The sequence below is a fragment of the Tamandua tetradactyla genome, chromosome 23 (genome assembly GCF_023851605.1).
Source record: "Tamandua tetradactyla isolate mTamTet1 chromosome 23, mTamTet1.pri, whole genome shotgun sequence".
Classification (NCBI taxonomy): domain Eukaryota; kingdom Metazoa; phylum Chordata; class Mammalia; order Pilosa; family Myrmecophagidae; genus Tamandua; species Tamandua tetradactyla.
In genome coordinates this window covers 8,444,660-8,458,700 of record NC_135349.1, presented here as the reverse complement: position 1 = coordinate 8,458,700, position 14,041 = coordinate 8,444,660, and the positions used below count along the sequence as shown (strand labels likewise).

Sequence of the window (14,041 nt, the reverse complement as noted above, 5' to 3'; positions counted from 1 at the left end):
AAAGTGTCAATGGCTGAGAGATTCCAAACAGAGTCGACAGGTTATCCTGGAGGTTATTCTTATTCATTAAGTAGATATCACCTTATTATTCAAGATGTAATGGAGAGGCTGGAGGGAACTGCCTGAAAATGTAGAGCTGTGTTCCAATAGCCATGTTTACTGATGATGATTGAATAATGATATAGCTTTCACAATGTGACTGTGTGATTGTGAAAACCTTGTGTCTGATGCTCCTTTTATCTATATTGTCAACAGACGAGTAGAACATATGGAATAAAAATAAATAATAGGGGGAACAAATGTTAAAATAAATTTAGTTTGAAATGCTAGTGATCAATGAAAGCGAGGGGTAAGGGGTATAGTATGTATAATCTTTTTTTTTCCTGTTTTTGTTTTCTTTTTCTGTTGTCTTTTTCTTTTTCTGAATTGATACAGATGTTCTAAGAAATTATGAATATGCAACTAAGTGATGATATTGTGAATTACTGATTATATATGGAGAACGAAATGATCACATGTTAATGTTTTAGTTCGTTTGTTGTTAAATTGTTTTAATTAATAAATAAATTAAAATTAAAGAAAAATCTTTCCCTGGGCTTATTAGTGATTCTTTGGGGAAAAAAGTCTACTAAAATTTTAATATTTTAGCTCTTACATTTAGTGACTGATCATTCTCTATATAGAGTAAGGTTCAAAATAAATAAATTGATCACTCCCTTTCTCCTTGAAATACTTTCTTGGCTTGGCTTCTAGGACACCATGTTTCCTTAGTTTCCTTCTACCTCCCTGGCCATTCCTTCTCAGAGTACAATGATGGACCCCCTAATCTCCCCAACCTATTAAGGCTGTAATGCCGAAGGGCTCAGTCCTTGGGCCTCTCCTCTCCTCCATCTTCACTTGCTCCTTAGTCATTAAGGTTTACACCTTTATATACTACCTATACTCTGCCAACTCCCAAGCCTTTCCCTCTCCCCTGCACTCCAGGTTCATATACTCAACCATCTCAACAACTCCACTTGTAATAACATGGCTAAAACCAAACCCCTAACCTTCTCCACAATCTACTTCACTCACTGCCTTTTCCATCTCAGTGGATGTCAACTCCATCCTTTCAAGTGTCAGTTCAATATCCACACAGTCAGCCTCTATCTGCCTTAAATCCCACATCCAGTCTGCCAGGAAATCCTATAAGCAATACCTTGAAAATATATTCAGAATCTGGCCACCTCTCACCACCTCTACCCCTCCCATCCCAGGCTAGACCACTCTCATCTTTGGATCTGGATCCTAAAACATCTTCCTCACTGGTTTCTTTCTTCTAACTCTTGCTCTTCAACAGTCAATTTTCAACATAGCAGCAAGAGGAATCCTTTTAAAATATAAGGCAGCCCTGAAAATGTAGAGCTGGGTTCCAGTAGCCATGTTTCTTGATGATGATTGTATAATGATATAGCTTTCACAATGTGACTGTGTGATTGTGAAAACCTTGTGTCTGATGCTCCTTTTATCTACCTTGTCAACAAATGAGTAGAACATATGGAATAAAAATAAATAATGGGGGAACAAATGTTAAAATAAATTTAGTTTGAAATGCTAGTGATCAATGAAAGCGAGGGGTAAGGGGTATGGTATGTATAATCTTTTTTTTTCTGTTACTGTTTTACTTCTTTTTCTGTTGTCTTTTTATTTCTTTTTCTGAATTGTTGCAAATGTTCTAAGAAATGATGAATATGCAACTATGTGATGATATTGAGAACTACTGAATATATATGTAGAACAGAATTACATGTTAATGTTGTTTTTTTGTTCTTAATTTTTTAAATTAATAAATAAATTTAAAAATATATATATAAGGCAGATCCTATCATTTCTTTGCTCAAAATCTCCAATGGTTTCCCATTTACCTCAAAACCTTACATTAGGTAGTATTTTCTTAAAATATGACACCAAAAGCATAAGCAACCAAAAGAAAAATTAGATAAATGGGATTTCATCAAAATTAAAAAACTGTGCTTCACAGGGCACCATCAAGAAAGTGAAAAGATAATGCACAGAATGGGAGAAAATTTTTGCAAATCATCTATCTGATATGTGATTTGTATCTAGACTATATAAACAACTCTTACAACTCAACAATAAAAAGAAAAACTGCCTAATTTAAAAATAAGCAAAAGATGTGAATAGACATTTCTCCAAAGAAAATTTGCAAACAGCTAAGAAGCATATGAAAAGACGCTCAACATCATTAGTCATTAAAGAAATGCAAATCAAAACCACCATGATATACCACTTCACTGCTACTATGATAGATAAAATGAAAAATAACAGATAATAACAAGTGTTGGTGGATATGTGGACAAAAACCAGCGCCTGCATAAATTGCTGGTGAGATGGTGAAACTGTTCAGCCACTTTGGAAAGTTTGGCCATTCCTCAAAATGTCAAATATGGAATCATCGTATGATTCAGCAATTCCACTTCTAGATATGTCCTAAAAGAACTGAAAACATGTCCATCCAAAAACCTGTACATAAATGTACATAACATTTTTCATGATAGTCAAAAAGTGAAAATCACCCAAATATCTATCAACTGATGAATGGGATAAAGGAAATCTGGTATACAGATACCATATTATTTGGTCATAACATGTAATGAAGTACTAATATATGTTAAAATATAGATGAACCTTGAAAACATTAGGACCAAGTGAAAGAAGAGAAACACACGATGCCACTTATTTTATGGTTCCATTTATATGAAGTGGCAAGAGTAGGAAAATCCATAAAGATATAAGGAACATTCAAGACTGCGTAGGGCTAAGGAGAAGGGGAAAATGGTGAGTGACCACTAATGAGTGTGAAGTGCCTTTTGAAGGAGATGAAAATGTTCTAAAATTCGTGGTGATGGCTGTACAACTCTGAATATACTAAAAATCACTGAGTCATTCAGTTTAAAAGGATGAATTTTATAGTATGCATATTATATTTCCATAACACTGTTATATTAAAAAGTCATTTTTAAATGTACAATAGGAAACATATACTAGACACATCAAACTTGTGATTTCTAGGATGTCATCACTTAAGATGAGACCATGAAAATAAAGCAGATTAGTTTGAAGGAAAAACCTAACATAAATAGTAAAATAGGTGGTAATCTGAAAGCAACAATTACGATGGTTATACAAAAATCTCCAAAATTTGGACAATAATAAAATAAAGGATGTCAAACAGGGACACCTTAAAAGTATAAATTTCTTAGTTCATTTTTTGGTTTTATCATCAGTTTTTGTTTGTTTTTCACAAAGCTTTGCTGGTTTTGTTCAGCTTGATATACTTCAAGGTGAATGGTGAAGAAAATGAGTACCACTAATAGGACAGGAGATGCTCAGATACGTATTTTTTAAACTTGCTCAGAGGCAGAAGTTTGAAGGAGGCAAGAAACCATAAGCTGCTTACATAAATAGCGGTAATAAAGGAAGTAGCGCTGAGTACACTAGTATCATCACACGTGTACTTACAACATATACAGGCAGTGCTTTACCTTCAATACGCCTCCTCTTGGAGCGAGAGTGGCCCTGAGGGCTGGCCTCCACTGCATTATCTAGAGGGCTTAGGGAGTGCCTGTAGTTGGTGACCGGGGCCCACTGTCGGCCAGGTGCCTGGGAGACACGCTGTAGACACTTTTCCAGGTAGGAGAGGCTAAGGAAAGGGTGGGATAGAGAGGCTAAAGCAGTCACTGGGCCCTCACCATGCCTTTCTTCCCTAAGCCCCAACGTCCCTAAGCCCCAACTCACTCCAGCACTGACTCTAACTTACAGTAGCTGCTTGTCCTGATGGAAGAGTCGGGGGGAGAACTCTGAAAGGAGCTCCAGGAATGCCAGATTTGGGGGCTGCCCAGAGGAGCCAGCTGTAGGAAGCTCAGACAAGGAGAACTTGATGCCTTCCCTTGATGGGGCAAGTATTCTTTTAGGAAGATAGACCCTTCACACATCCCTCCCAAAGTTCAGGAATCTTGTCCATGTGTGCCCTCCCCCCTGTGCTCAGCTCTTTTCCCAGAGCAAACCCACCCACCAACCTGGTCATCTACTTCTCAGCATGCTCTTCCTCCTTCCCAGCTCTCCTTGCACCTCTGGTTCAGCCCGTTTAAGAGAGAATCCAAGAACCCTGACTTTCAACAATCCTTACTTGTGTAGTGTGACCAAAAGGTCACGGTTCTGTAGCTGCTGGGGTCCAAAACTCAAGGCAAACCTCCGGGCCAGGTCCCTGATCTCAATGAAGGCTGTAAGCTCATTCAGGCCCTCAGGCCCCTGTTCCTGCAGCAGTTCCGTGTACAACTGCAACCAAGGATACAGTACATTAGGGAAAGGGAAGAAAGGGTGGAAACAGAGAAGTACAGTATACTCTTCTCTGCCTGAAAACTGTAAAACGCCTGGGAGGCCATCTTCTACTTTTAACTCTTCTTTTCTTCTAGAATACTGCCTCATTCTCAAACCCCTGTAGCAGAGAAAGCCTTCACCCTTACTCTGTAACAAATAAAAATGCTTATAGTAGCTGTGAAGGAGCATGAGAGAAAATAGGACTAAACAAAAATTAGGAATTTCCTATCACTTTATAGTTGATGCTCTCACCAATAATATTTAATTATTAATTTCCATGAGGTTGGGGTTGAAACTGCCCATTTAGTTAAAAAATACTTTCCAAATCTCTACCAGATATGAAGGAGCCTGTCTTGTAAAGTAAAAGAATCCAAATAAATTAGAAAGTTTCTGCTGTTCAGAGGTTTACATCCTAAATGGCCGAGGGTAGAAAGGACAGTCTGTGGACCAGAGAGAGGACAGTCTTAGGCTTGAGGCCCACTAGGCAGAAGGGAATACCTGCTTGAGGCTCAGCAACAGGATTCGGGAGCAATGACTGCGGTCAATCTGTCTTGCTCTGGTTAATGTCTCCTTGATGATATCCCCATAGTCAGTGTAGAACTGAGGGGAGGAAATGTGGAGGGGCAATGAGTAACCAGAGGCAAAGCCACTTCTGTTTCGTTTCCTCCTTCACATACCTAATTACATCCCCTTCCAAAGTGCCTTAACAATGAAAAACAAATCTAAGCATAAAATAACAGACTAGCTGGGGACATAAATGAAATCAGAAAGAAAGATAGATGGTAAAGATCGAGATGGTATAATCTAGGAATGCCTAGAGTGTATAATAATAGTGAAATGTACAATGTACAAATTTTAAAAATGTTTTTGCATGAGGAAGAACAAAGGAATGTCATTATTGCAGAGTGCTGAAAATAGATGATAATTAATACTTTAAAATGTCACCTTATGTGTGAGACTAAAGTAAAAAATGTTTGTTACAAAATTTATATTTTGACTAGAGCATTCTTAATATAACTCATGTAGATAGTTTGATTGAATGTCATAAGTACTTGGAATCTCAGGTAGGACACGAGATTTTGTTGGTTTGTCCAGAGTGATGCCCTGATGAATCCCAGATTTGATCAGTGACTGGAAAAGTATTTGCAAGTCCCCTTCCGGGAATGGGGAGAATGGGGAGAAACTCAACTTCCACAAGTTGAATTCTTGATATTCTCACAACCAGTGTGGACAACCAAAGTTATAGGCTGAGCCCCCAGTCTTGGGGTTTGTTCATATGAAACTTAACCCCACAAAGGATAGGTCAAGTCTACTTAAAATTTAGGCCTAAGAGTCACCCCCAAGAGAGCCTCTCTTGTTGCTCAGATGTGGCCTCTCTCTCCAGCCAACATGACGAACAGTCTCACCACCCTCCCCCTCTCTGCGTGGGACACGACTCTCAGGGGTGTGGACCTTCCTGGCAACGTGGGACAGAGATCCTGGAATGAGCTGAGGCTCAGCATCAAGGGACTGAGAAAAACCCTAGAATGAGCTGAGACTTAGCATCAAGGGATTAAGAGAACCTTCTCGACCAAAGGGGGAAGAGTGAAATGAGACTAAGTGTCAATGGCTGAGAGATTCCAAACAGAGTTGAGAGGTTATCCTGGAGGTTATTCTTATGCATTAAGTAGATATCACCTTGTTGTTCAAGATGTAGCAGAGAGGCTGGAGGGAACTGCCTGAAAATGTAGAGCTGTGTTCCAATAGCCATGTTTCTTGATGATGATTGAACAATGATAGAGCTTTCACAATGAGACTCTGTGAAATGTGAAAACCTTGTGTCTGATGCTCCTTTTAGCTACTATATCAACAGAAGAGTAGAACATATGGAATAAAAATAAATAATAGGGGGAACAAATGTTAAAATAAATTTAGTTTGAAATGCTAGTGGTAAATGAAAGCGAGGGGTAAGGGGTATGGTATGTATATTCTTTTTTTTTCTCTGTTATCGTTTTATTTCTTTTTCAGTTGTCTTTTTATTTCTTTTTCTAAATTGATGCAAATGTTCTAAGAAATGATGAATATGCAACTATGTGATGATATTAAGAATTACTGATTGTATATGTAGAATGGAATGATATCAATGTTTTAATTTTTTTAATAATAAAAAAGCTAAAAAAAAAAACACCTAACCATAAAAAAATAAATAAATTTAGTAGATTGAAAAAAAAATGCATGTCTATTCCATAAAATTTGGAAATTAAGGTAAAAAACTTTTAAAATATGCTAAAAAAAATAAATAAATAACAGACTAGACCTTGTCTTTAGCTCATATGTGCAAAGCCCAAAAGAAATCTGTTCAGACAAATAAGAGAAGAAGCTCTGCCCTGATCCCATTCCCTGGAGAAGATAAGCAGCCAGCCTGTCAGTATCCACACCATCTAGCACTGAAGTCTGCACTCCTCGAGTCATCTCCCGCCCCTTTTAGAATGAAAGCTCCAGGAGGCAGGAATTTTTGTCTGCTGCTGTTGCACTTAGCACCTAGAAGGTATTTGGCATATAGTAGGTGCTCAATAAGGAGAAATACAATGGCAAGTCAAAGAAACCAAGGTACATATCTAGGCATCTTGCAAGGACTGATCCCTCTTTCATTCTTCCGTAAGTCATCCCATTCCATAGACTAGGTTGGGAGAATAAGGTATTTTCCCACCACTGAACTTCCTTCTCTTATGCTGCAGCCCTTTCTCCGTAATTATTTACTACTATGTCTCTTCTTTCTGTCCCTTCATTCCAAACTCCTATTGCCTTTTCCCTTCTATTTCTCCTTTAAGCCTGATGCCATCATTTTCCCACCCTCCTTTCTGTAGTGCTACAAAGTCTGAAGTCACAGCTGGGCCCAACTTGGTTTCTTTCCCGTACTTTTGCAGGGCCCACTGTACCTTATTGTAATGTTTGAAAACATCCGAGGCTGCTTCCATCTCCAATACCCCATACAGCAACAGCTTGCAGAACCCAGCCAGGAGGCGGCGACGCTGGTGAAGTTGCTCTATTTGTAAATGATCCTCCAGTGAATCACCTGCCCCTGAGCCATCAAATGCAGAACAGAAAGTTGAGGGTCATAGACTTAGGCCTCATCTCCAATAACCTTGAACCACATCCAAGCCCCAGGCCCTTCCTAAGACCCGAAAGAGTCCCTGTACCACTACCCAGTTCTCCGGGCTGGATGAAGACGTGGTCCATGAGGAAGCTGGCTAGCTCAGACTGGAGAGTGGCTTCAGGAAAAAAGACAAGGGGCCTAAGGAATTCACGTCCCCCTACAATCATCTGAGGGCTGAAGATGAGAAGTAGATCACTTAACAAGACAAAAGCCTGTAGGGAGGAAAAATGGATGCTTAAAAAAAGGTAGAATATTCACCAAGATAGAAATTAAATAGCTCATTTTCCAAACTCAGATTATGGGGTGGGTTCTTGCCTCAAAGTCCTACTTGAGCCAACCCTCACCTGCTCCTGGATCTCAGGATCCACATCTGAGAGGCAGCTCTGGCAGAGTTCGCTGAAGGCCACCATTCTGCCCTTCAAACTCAACAGTTGTTTCTGTGGACACAGTGGCTTGAGAGGGAAGGATATGACACAGGTTCCTCCATTCCCTTTCCCTCTTCTCAGACCCATATTCACCTGAGAAGCATCTGATCCAGAAACGTGGGTTAGTGTCCAGAGAATGGAAAAATAGACGAGAGTCAAGGCTGGGAGGATTACCTGTAACAATCAAAAGTCCAGAAGGAAAAAAGTTAGAAAAACAAGGGGTGAGGGGAAGGAGAGACAGATGGATGCACACACACAAAAGCAGTGAAGGAGATGGAAGCAGTGAAGAAGAGAGAAAATGAGATTAGGGAAGATTTGGTTCCTTTTCTGGTGGACAAGAACCAACATTCTTGACAGTCTTCAGAGAATTCTACTCTGGGTAGAAATGCTACCTCTCCCTAATTTATGTAAGTCTCCTAGAATCTTCAATATTATCCTTGACTTCCAAGACTGGAATAGAAGGAACAACACACTCGTGATCTTCCTCTTTTGCATCCACTCTACTCCCGAGGGCAGGGGGAGTTGGCCACCTAGGATAGAATCCTTAAAAACTCCTCTCTTGCCTCCACCCTCCAACTCGCCTACTTGCCTGACGAGGAACCTCTCCTGTATCCACAGCCTTCTGGAGGAGTCGGTAGCACGGCTCATAGAGTTCCCAGCGAGTTAGGTCATGAGCACTTTGGTGGGAGATGGATAAATGTTACACTGGAAGAGAATGTGAGACACCAACTCCACAGACTTCCAGTAGAAAGATGAGAGAGAGAAAGGGAAGGGGAGTTGCTCACTTGTAGAAGGCAGAGAGGCGCTTCAGAGTAGCTGCCAGACTATACACCTCATCCTCATCTAGGAAGGAGGACTGAGGAAGAAAGAAGGTATACAATCACATTTTTCAAGAACTCACAAACCTGTATTCTCCTTCTTGTAGCTCTCGCCCACCTAGTTTGGGGTACCCTGTCATTTAGCCCCTGCTCCCACCTGCAGCAGCTCTTCAAGTTCCTGCTGGAAGCGATCAGTCAGCAGATCCACCAGCTGGCTGCGGGCAAAGTCCACTCGGCCGAAGAAAGTAAACTCGGGATTACAGAGCAGGTAGAGGGCATGAGCTCCAGCCTCAAGCACCGCTGGCTCAGCATGCTTCACCACCACCTCCTGGAGTTGTTGCAAGAATAGCTCCAGGTGCTAGGAGAAAACAAGGTAGGAAAAGATGGTGTTATAGTGGGGTAGGGAGGGCAAGTCTTTCAGAGGGGATGAGAAGCTGAAGAAGATAAGAGCAAGGTTGAAAGCATTAAACTCCAAGGATAAGACAGCTAAAAAAAAAAAAAAGGTTTATTGATTTTTCTGGAACACAGGATCTTAAGACCAGATACTTGATACTAGAAGAGGAGCAGCAAGGTATAGGAAATATATCTTCCTCCCTTCTCACCTTCTCTAAGCGCCTGGTGCAGTAGATGTTGAGGTCAAAGTAGTTGAGGAGCTGGAGCAGGGGAGCAACCTTCTCGGCATCAGCTGAGAACTGTATTGATTGGAAAATGAGACCTACTTTATTGGATGGCTAACTGCTACTGCCATTCCTCACTGGAAGCTATTTCTTTTCACCCACTCATTCCATGATGCTGAAGGGTGGGGTAGCTCTACCTTGGCCAGGAGCTGGGGGAGCAGGGGGATGAGGTGCTCAGTCAGCTTCACCTTGTCATCGGCCTGGATCTTACGCTCTTTAGAGGTTAAGCCCTGGAATTAGAGTTATGTAGAAGTGGGAGAACGGTCTGGAGAAACACTGGGTCAGGATTATGTGTGTGTTCCTCCTCCCCATGATCTTATCTGCCCAGGAAGGAAAGAAGTATCCAGCAGCTACCTTCAGCTTTCTCTCTCCTGAAAATGGAATTCTTTGAGAAGCAGAGGAAAAAGCACCCCAACCCAAGACTTATGGGGGTGGCTAAAACCCTTTGGGATGTATTATTGCAAACCTAGACAACCACACTCTTGTGCCATACCTTCCTTCCAGTGACCCGCCCCACAGGCGGGTGACCCTCTGATGCTTGCCGGACACTGGACACAAGGATTTCTATCAGTGTGTTCTCTTGCACATCGCCCAGATCTGGGTTGGCAAGAGGATAAAAAACAGAATCACAGATTAGCCACCCTCTATCCCCAAGTTTCCCCACCTCTATGCCACTGATGCTGCTTTTTTACAAGCCACGAAAGAAATCTCTCCTGGTTTTACACTAGAAGGCGAAAAAGTCCCCTTCCCCATGTTCTATGGGGCACGCACTCTGATCCTTCTCCAGCAGCAGGCTTGTCAAACTCTCCCAGTCCTTCAGCTGAGAACTGGCACAGTCCCACAGGCTGTCTACTAGGTAAGCAGCATGGTCATGGAGCTGTGTAGGAGGGTACATGGTAAGTTACTGATGTCACACTGAAAAACTCCACGCAGTGGTTATTTAACATTACTAAAACATTTCTCTCCTACCTAGAATGCCAATGCCCTATCCTCCTTTACCTGCAGGTTTTACGCACAACACCCAAACAAACTCCTCTCCACACATCACCTCACTCTCCACAAAGAAGGACAGGAGGAGTTGAAAGAAAATCCTCTGGGAGCGTGGACTCCGGCGTCGCTCTCTTCCACCCACCATTCTTGTCTCACATTCAGGGTAGAAGAATCTGATGGAATCAACACAGAGAAAGGATACTGCATGGGAGGAAGAAGAAGCAGAATAATCACCACGGAGGAAGAAATGGCCTAAGGAGAGGTGTGAAGGAAAGTGAGGTGTAGAGCTGAGGAAAACCCCAAGAAACCAAGAGAGAAAAGGAGATACCAAGAGAGACTCTACAAGGTATGGGGAGTCCTGAGAAGGAGAAGCAGCAGATAATGGGGGGAAAACAATGATGTGAGAATGATGTGAAGAGAATGGAATGAAAAGAACCCCAAAACCCCACTTACTTCCAGTACAGAAACTCTCCTGCAGCGGAGGCCAGCGCTCGATTGGAGGCATATACAACAGGGTAGATGCTCTCACAATCACTATTGGTCAGCACCCCTTCCATGTTCCTGACGAGAAAAAAGGAAAAAGGAGCATGCAAGAGTGGAGAACTGTCTTCCAGCACAACTTGGCCTAGCAACAAAAAGAGGCAAAAACAATGTGGACATAACTCCCAAAGAATTTTAAAATGAAAACTGGAAGATTGAGGAGCATGGCGAGTTAGGACAGGAATTTTTCCCCCTAGAGATAGTACAAATCAGGAATGACTTGCTTTCAACCCGTACATAAAGAAGAATCAACCTGTGTGAGGTAGAGGTATATGGCTTTGGAGGCACCTGCTTGGTGCTAGAATAGGAAATGCCCTAGATGCCTGTCTCTCCACCTTCCAGGACTCACTTAAGGAGAAGTATGAGTAACCTGACAGCCTCCACTGCCACATCATATTCTCTGTCCATTACCATGGAAACCATCCGGTCCTGCAGGAAGGAGAACAGCGCTCAGTGTCTCATTCTCCCCATCCCAAAACATCACGTTCTTTTAGAATTTTAGAGATCCATAAAGAGAAGGTGTAGAAACAGGTGCTGGGATACTTAAGATATGTAAAAGCAATAGAAGTGGAAAGATACAAGGCAGCGAAAAGGCAACTACAAGAAAGAGAAAGGAGTACATTCCCAATTTTACCTTGAAGCGACTGGTGAAGAGCTCCAGACGTGCGACCAAGTCCTGGTTGCTATAGAGCCCTTTCAGAGCCTTCAGACACTTCAGACGGACCTCTCGATGCTATTGAGGGGAAAAAAAGAACAGAAATGTGACTGACTCTTCTCTACTCACCTCCACTGGATCTCCATAATCCAACCTTAGGTTACTCATCCTGGGGTTAGGTGTCCTCTACACTGAGGATGCTGAGATGTCTCAGAAACAACGAACAACTGTCTTCTTATTTTGAAGGAAAGAAAAAAGAGGAGGAGGATCACAGCTGAATTTAGCAATTATGCAGCAACCATGCACATGAAGATTCTTTGGGTACCACCCTAATACTTGTATTACATATCAAGCAATAACTTTCTTACTTTTTCATAGGAGAAGTCTTTTTTCACCTCTACCCCAGGTTTTGAGGCTCCTGGACATGGCTTTTCTACCTTATCCCTCTCCTCCACAACACTGGGTTGTCTTTCTTTCTTTTTGAGCTTTGACGCCTTGATGGACTGACAATGCTCACAAGGTGAAATTCAGAAGGGAAAGGACCAGGAAAAGCCAGAATGTCCTAGGGCAGGGAAGAGGGTAAGGGGAATAGGGTAAACAGAGACTGACTCAACTCCCCTTATCATGCAGGGTCCAGCCAATGTATTTTAAGTAGCTATCAGTGAGGAAAGAGGTACTGTAACTTAGCATCCAAGAGCCAATCTCCTCGATGCAGATAGCACGGATCTCAGGAAGGACATCTCTAGAAACAAACAGGTAAATTAATGCATGTCACCTTCTTGCCAAACTTATTGTCCATACATTTTGGAACTAATCACATAATTCAGAGTTAGTAAGTGAACCTCACAGACAGCATAACAAAGGATCAGCTGCTTCAACTAAGAGACACCCATTAACTCACCTGTACCGATGTACAAAGACACCCCTGAAGAGGGCATTCATCATTCCCTCAATCTCCTCTTGATGCTCTTGGAGCTGAAGGACAGACAGAAATAGGTCAATGTATCTTGCACCCAACAACACAGGGCCGCAAAGTATGACTTCAATCTACTTCCTATTCAATATGGACACAGTATGAACCTCCAGTATCTTATATTCCCTTATAAACTTCTGGAAAACGCTATGCAGTCACTATCTCTGATTTTTCTTTGTGCTTGGGAAAATAATATCCCCTCTGTGTATCATTACTCTGGCTATCTTTGGCTATTCAGAAGCACAGTTACATACATCTTTGGTAGTTATATGTATCTTTGATTAATGATTATGGGAAAATAAATTTTTGATAAATATAGTTTGATAAAAGTAAAAAAGATAAGAAATATTAGCTCAGTGGTTCTCATCTGGGGATGATTTTACCCCCAATGGGACATTTGGCAATGTCTGAAGACACTTTTGGTTGTCACAAAGGAGAAGGAGGTGCTACTGGCATCCTGGGTACAGCCAGGTATGCTGGTTTAAAACTGCTATATACTCCAGAAAAGCCATGTTCTTTTTCCTAATCCAATCTTGTGAGGGCAGATCTATTGTTTAGGGTGGAGCCTGTGATTAGACTGTTTCCGCGAAGATGTGACACACCCAATTATGGGTGCGTCCTTTTGATCAGACAGAGATGTGACTCCTCCCATTCAAAGTGGGTCTTGCTTAGTTTATCAGAGGCCTTAAAAGAGCTCATGGAGAGACAGGTCAGAGCCAACAGAAACACAGACGTCTGGAAAGGCATAAGCCTCAGGAGATGCCAATTGATTGGAGAGCTGACAGGCTAGACAGGAACCAGAGCCCAGCAGACACCACCATATGCCTTTCCAGGAGATGCTAAGCAAGTCAGAAACTGGAGAAAACCAAGGGAAGCTAAGAGAAGAAAGCCAGAGTTGCCCCAGAGAAGCTAAAAAAAGACCAGCAGATGCTGGCCATGTGCCTTTCCATATGACAGAGGAAACCTGGACACCATTCGGCCTTTCTTCAGAGTCAAGGTATCTTTTTCTGGATGCCTTAGGGTGGACATTTTTATGGCCTCAGAACTCTAAACTTGTAACTTAATAAATCCCCTTTATAAAAGCCAATTCATTTCTGGTATTTTGCATTCCAGCATCATTAGCAAACTAAAACACCAGGAATGTAACTAAACATCCTACAGTGCACAGCACAAGCCATACCATCAATAGTACCATTCTTGAGAAACCCTGCATTAGATAATAGACATCAAAGAAGCAAAATTATAAGCAGAAAGACAAAATCCTTTATTACAACCATTTCAACCTCTTAAATAAACCTATATATTGAGAAAAAATGGGGGAAGGTATGAATTCTAAGATTAAGAGGTTTGAAAAACACAACAACCAAATGAAACACACTGCCCTTTAATTACAGCCTGATTGGAATTAACAAGATACATTTTGGGGATAAATGGGGAAATTTAAATA

The 14,041-nt window shown here is 41.6% G+C and overlaps 1 protein-coding gene across 8 annotated transcripts in view; it reads right to left on the bottom strand.

The window, feature by feature from the left end:
• The window catches only part of STAG3 (STAG3 cohesin complex component), a 33,580-nt gene that overhangs the window by 6,528 nt on the left and 13,011 nt on the right, over positions 1-14,041 (bottom strand). For 5 of the 8 annotated variants that reach the window (XR_013167821.1, XM_077140736.1, XM_077140737.1 and 2 more), the window contains exons 9-29: positions 12,523-12,596; positions 12,242-12,363; positions 11,601-11,701; positions 11,316-11,395; positions 10,880-10,987; positions 10,485-10,599; positions 10,208-10,313; positions 9,930-10,033; positions 9,574-9,666; positions 9,362-9,451; positions 8,917-9,117; positions 8,727-8,797; positions 8,531-8,618; positions 8,035-8,115; positions 7,861-7,953; positions 7,560-7,728; positions 7,299-7,441; positions 4,879-4,980; positions 4,190-4,338; positions 3,821-3,949; positions 3,546-3,703 (exon numbers count right to left, since the gene is read on the bottom strand). Coding sequence is in view for 7 of the 8 variants with exons in the window: in XM_077140736.1 (XP_076996851.1) it covers positions 3,546-3,703; positions 3,821-3,949; positions 4,190-4,338; positions 4,879-4,980; positions 7,299-7,441; positions 7,560-7,728; positions 7,861-7,953; positions 8,035-8,115; positions 8,531-8,618; positions 8,727-8,797; positions 8,917-9,117; positions 9,362-9,451; positions 9,574-9,666; positions 9,930-10,033; positions 10,208-10,313; positions 10,485-10,599; positions 10,880-10,987; positions 11,316-11,395; positions 11,601-11,701; positions 12,242-12,363; positions 12,523-12,596 (2,377 nt within the window). In the remaining variant the exon portion in view is untranslated. The remainder of the gene's footprint in view (positions 1-3,545; positions 3,704-3,820; positions 3,950-4,189; positions 4,339-4,878; positions 4,981-7,298; positions 7,442-7,559; positions 7,729-7,860; positions 7,954-8,034; positions 8,116-8,530; positions 8,619-8,726; positions 8,798-8,916; positions 9,118-9,361; positions 9,452-9,573; positions 9,667-9,929; positions 10,034-10,207; positions 10,314-10,484; positions 10,600-10,879; positions 10,988-11,315; positions 11,396-11,600; positions 11,702-12,241; positions 12,364-12,522; positions 12,597-14,041) is intronic. The other 3 variants (XM_077140739.1, XM_077140740.1, XM_077140741.1) reach the window with 3 other exon arrangements.